Source organism: Lithobates pipiens, unplaced genomic scaffold (genome assembly GCF_037356315.1).
Source record: "Lithobates pipiens isolate NorthernLeopardFrog02 unplaced genomic scaffold, aLitPip1_a1.2 Scaffold_10, whole genome shotgun sequence".
Classification (NCBI taxonomy): domain Eukaryota; kingdom Metazoa; phylum Chordata; class Amphibia; order Anura; family Ranidae; genus Lithobates; species Lithobates pipiens.
Window position 1 is genome coordinate 226,780,796 of NW_027507686.1, and position 11,324 is coordinate 226,792,119.

The 11,324-nt window shown below is 46.3% G+C and overlaps 1 protein-coding gene across 1 annotated transcript; it reads left to right on the forward strand.

The window, feature by feature from the left end:
- The first annotated feature begins 6,145 nt into the window (after nt 1–6,145).
- On the forward strand, nt 6,146–6,984 carry LOC143942379 (elongation factor 1-delta-like). The gene is made up of 2 exons (XM_077463648.1): nt 6,146–6,493; nt 6,526–6,984. Exons 1-2 carry the CDS (start codon nt 6,148–6,150, stop codon nt 6,921–6,923), a joined length of 744 nt encoding a protein of 247 aa, XP_077319774.1. The 5' UTR covers nt 6,146–6,147; the 3' UTR covers nt 6,924–6,984.
- The last annotated feature ends 4,340 nt before the right edge of the window (nt 6,985–11,324 follow it).

The following is an 11,324-nucleotide window of genomic DNA, read 5'->3' on the forward strand; positions in this document are numbered from 1 at the left end:
TATGTATTGTGGACCGATAGCGGTCCTTACAGAACAGCAGACTGTACTGCACTCAGGCCTATGTACCGTAGCACCCTATACCAAGTTACCAGTCCTTATAAAAACTTTTGTGGACCAAGCAGGTTGTGTGTTAGTGATTAGCAGACTGTACGTCAGTCCCTATACCAATGAAGGACTGCTGCAGTATAGGGCAGCGGTCAGCAGTAGTGCACGGCAACCCTATGTATTGTGGACCGATAGCGGTCCTTACAGAACAGCAGACTGTACTGCACTCAGGCCTATGTACCGTAGCACCCTATACCAAGTTACCAGTCCTTATAAGAACTTTTGTGGACCAAGCAGGTTGTGTGTTAGTGATTAGCAGACTGTACGTCAGTCCCTATACCAATGAAGGACTGCTGCAGTATAGGGCAGCGGTCAGCAGTAGTGCACGGCAACCCTATGTATTGTGGACCGATAGCGGTCCTTACAGAACAGCAGACTGTACTGCACTCAGGCCTATGTACCGTAGCACCCTATACCAAGTTACCAGTCCTTATAAGAACTTTTGTGGACCAAGCAGGTTGTGTGTTAGTGTTTAGCAGACTGTGCGTCAGTCCCTATACCGCTGAAGGACTGCTGCAGTATAGGGCAGCGGTCAGCAGTAGTGCACGGCAACCCTATGTATTGTGGACCGATAGCGGTCCTTACAGAACAGCAGACTGTAACGCACTCAGGCCTATGTACCGTAGCACCCTATACCAAGTTACCAGTCCTTATAAGAACTTTTGTGGACCAAGCAGGTTGTGTGTTAGTGATTAGCAGACTGTACGTCAGTCCCTATACCAATGAAGGACTGCTGCAGTATAGGGCAGCGGTCAGCAGTAGTGCACGGCAACCCTATGTATTGTGGACCGATAGCGGTCCTTACAGAACAGCAGACTGTAACGCACTCAGGCCTATGTACCGTAGCACCCTATACCAAGTTACCAGTCCTTATAAGAACTTTTGTGGACCAAGCAGGTTGTGTGTTAGTGATTAGCAGACTGTACGTCAGTCCCTATACCAATGAAGGACTGCTGCAGTATAGGGCAGCGGTCAGCAGTAGTGCACGGCAACCCTATGTATTGTGGACCGATAGCGGTCCTTACAGAACAGCAGACTGTACTGCACTCAGGCCTATGTACCGTAGCACCCTATACCAAGTTACCAGTCCTTATAAGAACTTTTGTGGACCAAGCAGGTTGTGTGTTAGTGTTTAGCAGACTGTGCGTCAGTCCCTATACCGCTGAAGGACTGCTGCAGTATAGGGCAGCGGTCAGCAGTAGTGCACGTCAACCCTATGTATTGTGGACCGATAGCGGTCCTTACAGAACAGCAGACTGTAACGCACTCAGGCCTATGTACCGTAGCACCCTATACCAAGTTACCAGTCCTTATAAGAACTTTTGTGGACCAAGCAGGTTGTGTATTAGTGTTTAGCAGACTGTGCGTCAGTCCCTATACCGCTGAAGGACTGCTGCAGTATAGGGCAGCGGTCAGCAGTAGTGCACGGCAACCCTATCTATTGTGGACCGATAGCGGTCCTTACAGAACAGCAGACTGTACCGCACCCAAGCCTATGTACCGTAGCACCCTAGACAGACCAAGTTACCAGTCCTGATAAAGAGCTTTGTGGAACAAGTGAGTTGTGAATGATTAGCAGACTGCAGCAGAAGGGCAGCAGTCAAGTATAATATTCTTTCTATATTTGGAAGAAAGAATATTATACGTGTACAAGCCTATTACCGTACCACTGATACCAGTCCTGAAAAGAACCTTTGTGGAACTAATAGTAACAGCAAGTCTTTAAAATTATCCTCACTGCCTGACAACACTGCTTCCTGCCTGTCCCTATACAAATTGGCAAAAAAGAGTAGGCTGGAACGATTAGCTGGAACAGCTCTTTTGTGGACCTGATAGTAACAGCTAATGATGATGATGATGATGATGATGAAGAAAGACTAATCTGGCTGAGCTGTCCCTAAAATAGCAGCATACAGCGCTCTGTCCCTTTATCTAAACTGACAAAAGAAACTCAGGCTGCTGACCTAACACCTATACCAGTCCTGAAAAGAACTTTTGTGTACCAAATAGCTAGCGTTTTCTCTGTCCCTACTCCACACAGGATCCTTTCCCTACAGTGACAGAAGAAAGAATGTAAAATGGCCACCGGATCGGGTGTATTTATAGGTTAGGGGGAATGTCCAAGTGTCCATGAGCTGTCATGTCTCAATTGGTTGTCCTGTAACACATGATAAACGTGTCACGAAAGGTTAAAGTTCTTGTATACATTAAACACGTAAGTCCGCCGGGGCGAACGACGGAAAAAGGCGTTCGAACCCGCGGACGGCGAAAGTCGGAAATTCGCCGCGAAACGACCGCCGGGCGAACCGTTCGGCCATCACTAATGGCTACACCTAGATTAAAGAATGATTCAATAGCTGTCTTTTGTTGTAGTGTCTAAGGCCTCATGCACACGAGACGCAGTTAAACGCGCGTTCAGATGCAGTTGGACAGTTTTTTCAACTGCACCTGAACTCATTCAATGTTATCCTATGTGTCCATGCACACAGTCTCGTTTTTTTGCGTTTATATGCAGTTGCGTTTAATCTAGTTTTTCCAGAAGCAAAAAAATGCGTTCAGAAACAAAAATGTCTGCGTTTCAGACGCAAAACGCGGCTAAACGCGGCTAAACGCGGCTAAACGCGGCACCCGCGTTTAGCCGCGTTTGCGTTTATATGCGTTTTTAAAGGTGACCTTTTTTTTTACATTAAAAATCTCAAAAATGATTGCAAATGATGAAAAACCATTAGAAAAATATTTTAAACAATTGCAATTGCAAGTGGACAATCCACAACTTGTGGCAAGTGACGTGGCAAGTGGACAATCCACAACTTGTGGCAAGTGACATGGCAGGTGGCAAGTGATGTGGCAAGTGGACAATCCACAACTTGTGGCAAGTGACGTGGCAGGTGAAGTGGCAAGTGACGTGGAAAGTGGACAATCCACAACTTGTGGCAAGTGACGTGGCAAGTGACCTGGCAGGTGACGCGGCAAGTGACTTGGCAGGTGATGTGGCAAGTGGAAAATCAACAACTTGTGGCAGGTGACTGGCATGTGACGTGGCAAGTGGACAATCCATAACTTGTGGCAGGTGACGTGGCAAGTGACGTGGCAAGTGGACAATCCACTTGTGGCAGGGGACGTGGCAAGTGACGTGGCAAGTGGACAATCCACTTGTAGCAGGTGATGTGGCAAGTGACGTGGCGAGTGGACAATCCACAACTTGTGGCAGGTGATGTGGCAAGTGATGTGGCAAGTGGACAATACACTTGTGGCAGGTGACGTGGCAGGGGACGTGGCAAGGGACGTGGCAAGTGGACAATCCACAACTTGTGGCAGGTGATGTGGCTGGTGACGTGGCAAGTGGACAATCCACATCTTGTGGCAGGTGACGTGGCAGGTGACGTGGAAAGTGGTGTGGCAAGTGGACAATCCACAACTTGTGGCAGGTGATGTGGCTGGTGACGTGGTAAGTGGACAATCCACAACTTGTGGCAGATGGCATGGCAGGTGACGTGGAAAGTGGACAATCCACATCTTGTGGCAAGTGACGTGGCAGGTGATGTGGCAAGTGACGTGGCAAGTGGACAATCCACAACTTGTGGCAGGTGACGTGGCAGGTGATGTGGCAAGTGATGTGGCAGGTGATGTGACAAGTGGACAATCCACATCTTGTGGCAAGTGACGTGGCAGGTGACGTGGCAAGTGACGTGGCAGGTGACGTGGCAAGTGACATGGCAAGTGGACAATCCACATCTCGTGGCAAGTGACGTGGCAGGTGATGTGGCAAGTGACGTGGCAAGTGGACAATCCACAACTTGTGGCAGGTGACGTGGCAGGTGATGTGGCAAGTGACGTGGCAGCTGACGTGGCAAGTGACATGGCAAGTGGACAATCCAAAACTTGTGGCAGGTGACGTGGCAAGTGACGTGGCAGGTGACGTGGCAAGTGATGTGGCAAGTGGACAATCCACAGCTTGTGGCAAGTGACGTGGCAAGTGGACAATCTACAACTTGTGGCAGGTGACGTGGCAGGTGACATGGCAAGTGAACAATCCACAACTTGTGGCAGGTGACGTGGCAAGTGACGTGGCAGGTGATGTGGCAAGTGACGCGGCAAGTAGACAATCCACAACTTGTGGCAGGTGATGTGGCAAGTGACGTGGCAGGTGATGTGGCAAGTCACGTGGCAAGTGGACAATCCACAACTTGTGGCAGGTGATGTGGCTGGTGACGTGGCAAGTGGACAATCCACAGCTTGTGGCAGGTGGCATGGCAGATGACGTGGAAAGTGGACAATCCACATCTCGTGGCAAGTGACGTGGCAGCTGACGTGGCAAGGGACGTGGCAAGTGGACAATCCAAAACTTGTGGCAGGTGACGTGGCAAGTGACGTGGCAGGTGACGTGGCAAGTGATGTGGCAAGTGGACAATCCACAGCTTGTGGCAAGTGGACAATCCACAGCTTGTGGCAGGTGGCATGGCAGATGACATGGAAAGTGGACAATCCACATCTCGTGGCAAGTGACAGTGCAGCTGACGTGGCAAGTGACGTGGCAAATGGACAATCCAAAACTTGTGGCAGGTGACGTGGCAAGTGACGTGGCAGGTGACGTGGCAAGTGGACAATCCACAGCTTGTGGCAAGTGACGTGGCAAGTGGACAATCCACAACTTGTGGCAGGTGACGTGGCAAGTGACGTGGCAGGTGACGTGGCAAGTGATGTGGCAAGTGGACAATCCACAGCTTGTGGCAAGTGACGTGGCAAGTGGACAATCCACAACTTGTGGCAGGTGACGTGGCAAGTGACGTGGCAGGTGACGTGGCAAGTGATGTGGCAAGTGGACAATCCACAGCTTGTGGCAAGTGACGTGGCAAGTGGACAATCCACAACTTGTGGCAGGTGACGTGGCAGGTGACGTGGCAAGTGAACAATCCACAACTTGTGGCAGGTGACGTGGTAAGTGACGTGGCAGGTGATGTGGCAAGTGACGCGGCAAGTAGACAATCCACAACTTGTGGCAGGTGATGTGGCAAGTGACGTGGCAGGTGATGTGGCAAGTCACGTGACAATCCACAACTTGTGGCAGGTGATGTGGCTGGTGACGTGGCAAGTGGACAATCCACAGCTTGTGGCAGGTGGCATGGCAGATGATGTGGAAAGTGGACAATCCACATCTCGTGGCAAGTGACGTGGCAGGTGATGTGGCAAGTGACGTGGCAAGTGGACAATCCACAATTTGTGGCAGGTGATGTGGCAGGTGATGTGGCAAGTGGACAATCCCCAACTTGTGGCAAGTGACGTGGCAAGTGGACAATCCACAACTTGTGGCAGGTGCCGTGGCAAGTGACACGGCAAATGCAAGTGTACAACTGCTCTCTATGCTGCTGCTGCTCACTCTGATCAAAATAGCAGAAATAGTTAAAAAAATGCTTTGAGAGCTTGGGGAGGGTCTACATGATGTTATCTTTATAAACGCGTTTAAACGCAAACGCGTCTAAACGCGTCTAAACGCGGCATGCAAACGCGGCAAAACGCGCGTTTCTAAACGCGCGTTTCAGCTTTTTTTTAACAGAGGTTTCATCTGCGTCTCGTGTGCATGAGGCCTAATACACAAGCCACATATGGAAATACAGGGCAACTCTTTTTACTTACACACCTCTGCAATACTGCAAAGCCTGGAGCAGTGTTTCTCAACCTTTTAACATTCTAAAATGTTAAAATTATTCTAATAGTTTCACATTATGCAGCAACATCAATACATGTAGGACACCCAATGTTGTAGGTGATTTATTCAAATACACTTTTGCAAACTGGTACTGACTAGTGTTCCAATGTTTCTCTTCTCCCTCAGTTTTTCTCCATCACTCAGCTAATGTGACCCCAATGCTGATGGAGAGGGACAGGGTAGGATCAAACAAGGATGCTATTCAGGTGACTGAAATCCTCCTTATCAACTGATGATGCCATTGGTCGTTAGGGCGACAGCCGTTAGAAGGTTGTAATGGTGCACAATTAAAACCTGTGGCTCCCGCTCTCCCTTCTGACACAACCGCCGCTGTCATGGCAGCTTCTTGCTTGAGCACAGAGAAGATTTGGTTTGACAAATACAAGTATGACGATGCAGAGAGACAGTATTATGAAGACCTGAGTGAGGCCGGAACCAACGCTCACATCCAGGCACAGAGCACAGCCGCAGCCCCCAACAGCAATGGAGACAGCCGTGACCTCCAGGCCCGGGTCACCAATCTAGAATATAAGAACCAGCATTTACATAAAGTGGTGAAATATCTGCAGCTCGTCATCTCCAAGCTGGAAAGTTGGATCACTGTGCTGGAGATAAATGCCACCTCAAAAAAAATGGAACTAAATCCTTCGCCTGTGTGCAAGTTTCCAGCCCCACAACCCGGCAGCACTCCCAGACCTGCTCCTGAACTCAAGAGGAAGAGGACAATGATCGTACTGACTTGTTCGGCAAGGATGATGAGGAGGAAGATGCAGAAGCTGAGAGAATCAGAGAAGAAAGACTAAAGCAGTATGCAGAGAAGAAATCCAAGAAGCCGGGACCCATCGCCAAGTCCTCCGTCTTGCTGGACGTGAAACCATGGGATGACAAGACAGACATGGCGAAGATGGAGGAATGCGTTCACTCTGTTCAGATGGACGGTCTGCTGTGGGTACCCTCCATGCTGGTTCCTGTGGGTTACAGCATCAAGAAGCTGCAGATACCGTGCGTGGTGGAGAATGACAAAGTGGGTACCGATATCCTGGAGGAGGAGATCACCAAGTTTGAAGACCATGTGCAGAGCGTGGACATTGCAGCATTCAACAAGATCTAACATGACCTAAAGGCTGGACTGATCAACAATAAACAGCAGTGAAACCTCAAAAACAAAAACAAAAAAAAAACAACCTGTGACTTTGTGTAACTAAAAGGCAGACTTCACCCATACGCCGACTTGTATACAATTTTGGCGTAATTTTTCCAAGGCACCCCTGAAAAAACCTCAAGGTACACCAGGGCACCCTGATTGAAAAAGGCTGATTTAGGGGGACAAAAATGTCCTGGAAATGTCCTGGAAAACCAGCAGTTTTCCCCCAAGGATAAGACAGTCAGGGGTGTCTACAGAGGTTGTAGAATGCCAATAGACATTGATTGTTACTTGATCAACCAGTATGGGTGATGATTTCTAATGTCTTTAGATAGGCTTAGATATTATTCAGTACAAAAATGTACACTTTTTATAGGTTACCTGAGGTTGGTCCCAAATCACACCCAGGTAAACCTTTCATTGTTAACAGCAACATCCTAAACTAAAAAAAAACACAAGATTCATCGGTGGATACACAATGCTTGTAAACCAACCTTGCTGTCACCTTAGTAGCCTTCCAATCAATGCACCCAGCACCAATTCCTCAGAGACATGATGATCACATGAAATCAATTTCATGGTATCCGGTTTTACGTAAGAAAAAAAAAAAAAAACAATGCTTAAGCACGTCAATACCATTTTCACCCCCTTCCTGCCCAGGCCAATTTTCAGCTTTCAGCATTGTCACATTTTGAATTATAATCGTGCGGTCATGCAACGCTGTACCCATATGACATTTTTATATTTTTTTTCACACAAACATAGCTTTCCTTTGATGTTATTTAATCACCACTGTGTTTTTTTTATTTTTTGCTACATAAACAAGAAAAAGCGAAAAATTTGGAAAAAACACGCATTTCTTTGTTTCTGTTATAAAATATAGCAAAAAAATGTATTCTGCTACATTTCTTCGGTGAAAATAACTCAAATCAGTGTGCATGTTAAAGGGGTTGTAAATCCTCATGGCTTTTCACCTTAAAGTGGAGGGCCACCCTAAAAAAAAAAATACATTAAAAATTAGAAAAAAATGAAAAAAAAATGATTTTTTTTTTTTTTACTTACCAGAAATGCCTGTTGCTAGGCACATCGTCCTAATCTGCCTCTTCCTCCTCCGCGGAGATCTTCTATCTTCTCTCCTCCGTGCGGCGTCTTCTGGGTAATGGGTCGTGTTGTGTTCTGGGAACTGTGTGTCCCAGAACACAGCACGCCCCATTCACAAAGCGCTGCGCGATTCGCGCATGCGCAGTAGGAAACGGGCAGTGAAGCCGCAAGGCACCACTGCCTGTTTCCCTTAGCCAAAATTGCGGCGCTGGGACCCGAGAGCCGAGGGACGGGTCAGCCTCGGGCGGCCGACATCGTGGGCGCCCTGGACAGGTAAGTGTGCTTATTAAAAGTCAGCAGCTACAGTGTTTGCAGCTGCTGACTTTGACATTTTTTTTTTAAAAAACCGGCCCTCCTCTTTAATGCATTGTATGCATTAAGGGGGAAAAACCTTCTCTCATGCTGCAGCCCCCCAGAGCCCCTGTTTTACTTACCTGAACCTGATATTTTTCTCCTCGGGGGCGAGCATACCAGCTCTAGCTGGTATCTCGTGTCTTGATTAGATAGATTGATAGCAGCACAGCCATTGGCTCCCACTGCTGTCAATCAAATCCAATGACACAGGCCCCGGAGGGGATGAGGCCGGGTCCGGCATTTGTGTCTGTGTATTTATTGTTAACATATTGTCACCAGTGCAGTACAGCATCATCATAACTGTTGCGACAGTGATCAGGGACACTGACTGATGACAGTATGTAAAAGAAAAAAAAAAATATATAGATACTTTGATTGCTTATAGCAGTGAATTTCACTGCTGTAAGCCCGCATTTTTACTGAATGAAATAGATTCAGTCAGTGTGTATTGTAATTAGCTCTGATTGCCAACAGCTAATCACATGGTACAGATGGGCTGTTATTGGCTCTGTCTGTACCATCTGATCGCTGTGCCCAATCACAGCTAGCTACAATTGTGTACAATGAATGACATGAATCTAAGCCATTCATTTTTTACAATTGTCATGTGATCTTCTGCGATTAGTCACAGCGATCACATGGTACAGGCAGCAGGCCAGTACACTGATCAGTAATCCGCTGCGTCTCGTCGACACAGCAGGTGACAGATTGCGCCAATCATATGACCTCCAAATAGAACTATAGTGCTCATGCTGGGGTGTCATTTTAGACAGTTCAAGCAAACCTGTACTTTGCCTATGCAAAGCATGGTGATCACCAACCTACATTCACTAGTAAGTAACACTTTGCTTTTACAACACTTTGTCATTTACACTCTTTTTCCCATTGGGTCTTTGCATCTGTCAAGGATGATAATAGGAGACCTTCTTCTACCTCTAGCCCAGCTGCAACTTTTTATTTCAATGACAGAGTCTTTTTTTTTTTAGGGCAAGTTGGGAATAATTTGAGTTCAGATAAATTTGATTTCCATATCTCTTTTTACTGCCAAAATAATTGTTACTTTTACATTTACGCGTTTTAGCTCATGACCATGCTGTTTTGGCTGCTAAGAAATCATTTGTATTTAAAGTGATACAGTATTAACCACTTCCCTACCGCACATAGTCATATGACGGCGGCAGGAACATTTTGTCCCTCCGTGCCGCCGTCATATGACGTCTTTTACTTTCTAAGCCTCTAGGGGGCGCACTCGTGTGGGCCGCATCACTAGGCACCCGATGTGTGTGCCGGGTGGCCGCGATGTCCGTCGGGCACTCGCAATTGCCCGTGAACACAGCAGAACCATGGATCTGTGTGTGTAAACACACAGATCCACATCCTGTCAGAGGAGAGGAGAACGATGGTGTGTTCCCAGTACAGAAGAACACCAATCAGTCTCCTCCCCTTGTGAGTCTCCGCCCCCTACAGTTAGAACCACTTCCTAGGAAACATAATGAATCCCCCCTAGTGTTAACCCCTTCCCTGCCAGTCACATATACACAGTAATCAGTGCGTTTTTATAGCTCTGATCGCTGTATAAATGTGAATGGTCCCAAAATAGTGTCAAATGTGTCCGAATTGTCCGCCGCAATATCACGATAAAAATCACAGATCATCACAGATCATCGCCATTACTAGTAATAAACACTTATTGCGATTTTTTTTAACAATAATATGCAGAAGAATACATATTAGCCTAAACTGAGTAAAAAATTTATTTTAGTTTTTTTTTTAATGGGATATTTATTATAGCAAAAAATAAAAAATATTGTGTTTTTTTTTCAAAATTGTTGCTCTTTTTTTGTTTATATCTCAAAAAATAAAAAACGCAGAGGTGATCAAATACCACCATAAGAAAGCTCTATTTGTGTGAAAAACAATTATCAATTTCATATGGGTACAGTGTTGCATGACCGCACAATTGTCATTCAAAGTGTAACAGCGCTGAAAGCTGAAAATTGGTCTGGACTGGAAGGGACTGAAAATGCCCTGTATTTAAGTGGTTAAACAGAGAAATGTTAATTGCCATAATTCATTCTCATCAGTCATATATATCATGCCACTGTATTTTTTATTTTTTTTAATCCTCCAAGTACTTCATTCCTGCAGAGCTGTTGTGTGGTCACGTATTTCCTTATTCTTTGGCATCTGCACAATCTCTACGCAATCATAGCCTGCAGCAGCGACACAGAGAAGATGGGAGGGACAGATGAAGGCAGGATCAACCAGGTATATTTCACTCATATAAGACTACTGTTTCCATGTGAAATCTATCCTTTGGTACTTGTCTGAAAGACAAACAAAGATTTCCATAAAAGATAACATATGCACTACTTTGCTTGCAGGCTCTTATGTGCTGTAAATCGTTAGACCCCTTTTTGAGCTTCAATATTAGCATATTGTGTTGCTACATTGCTATTTGTTTTCAATAAATGTATTTGCAACAAAAATATGTTTTCAAATTTTTTTTACTTTCTTAAAGTGGAGTTCCACCCATAATTTGATCTTTATATGAATCAATTATTACCTTTCTGCTAGGATACAAAAATATTTTTTACCTTACTGTATCTGGCTTGTTGCTAGGGTGTTCCTTGTAATCTGCCTCTTCCGGGCCGTGGTCATGTACGTAATTTCCTGCAGCGCCTGTGCTCCTTGGAGATGTGTGTCATTGTTCCCAGGAGTCAGTGGGCTTCGTCGCATGATAACAACAGGGCAGGCACTTCCTCTGTCACTACGCCATGTGTAGAATGCACATGCGTGAGAGCGTGAGATGCATGCTGGGTAGCCAGCAGCACCTTATCCTGGAACAGAGTCCTAGTGGGCTTCACGTGCACACAATCAAGATGGAAGCTCTCAGGAACCCGAAAAACAAAG

What these genes read in the sequence shown, in the direction of transcription:
- LOC143942379 (XM_077463648.1), top strand. Translation starts at nt 6,148, where the DNA reads ATGGCAGCTTCTTGCTTGAGCACAGAGAAGATTTGGTTTGACAAATAC. An exon ending in GTTTCCAGCCCCACAACCCG is followed by an intron (nt 6,494 to 6,525) that starts GCAGCACTCCCA and finishes CCTGAACTCAAG; the next exon opens with AGGAAGAGGACAATGATCGT.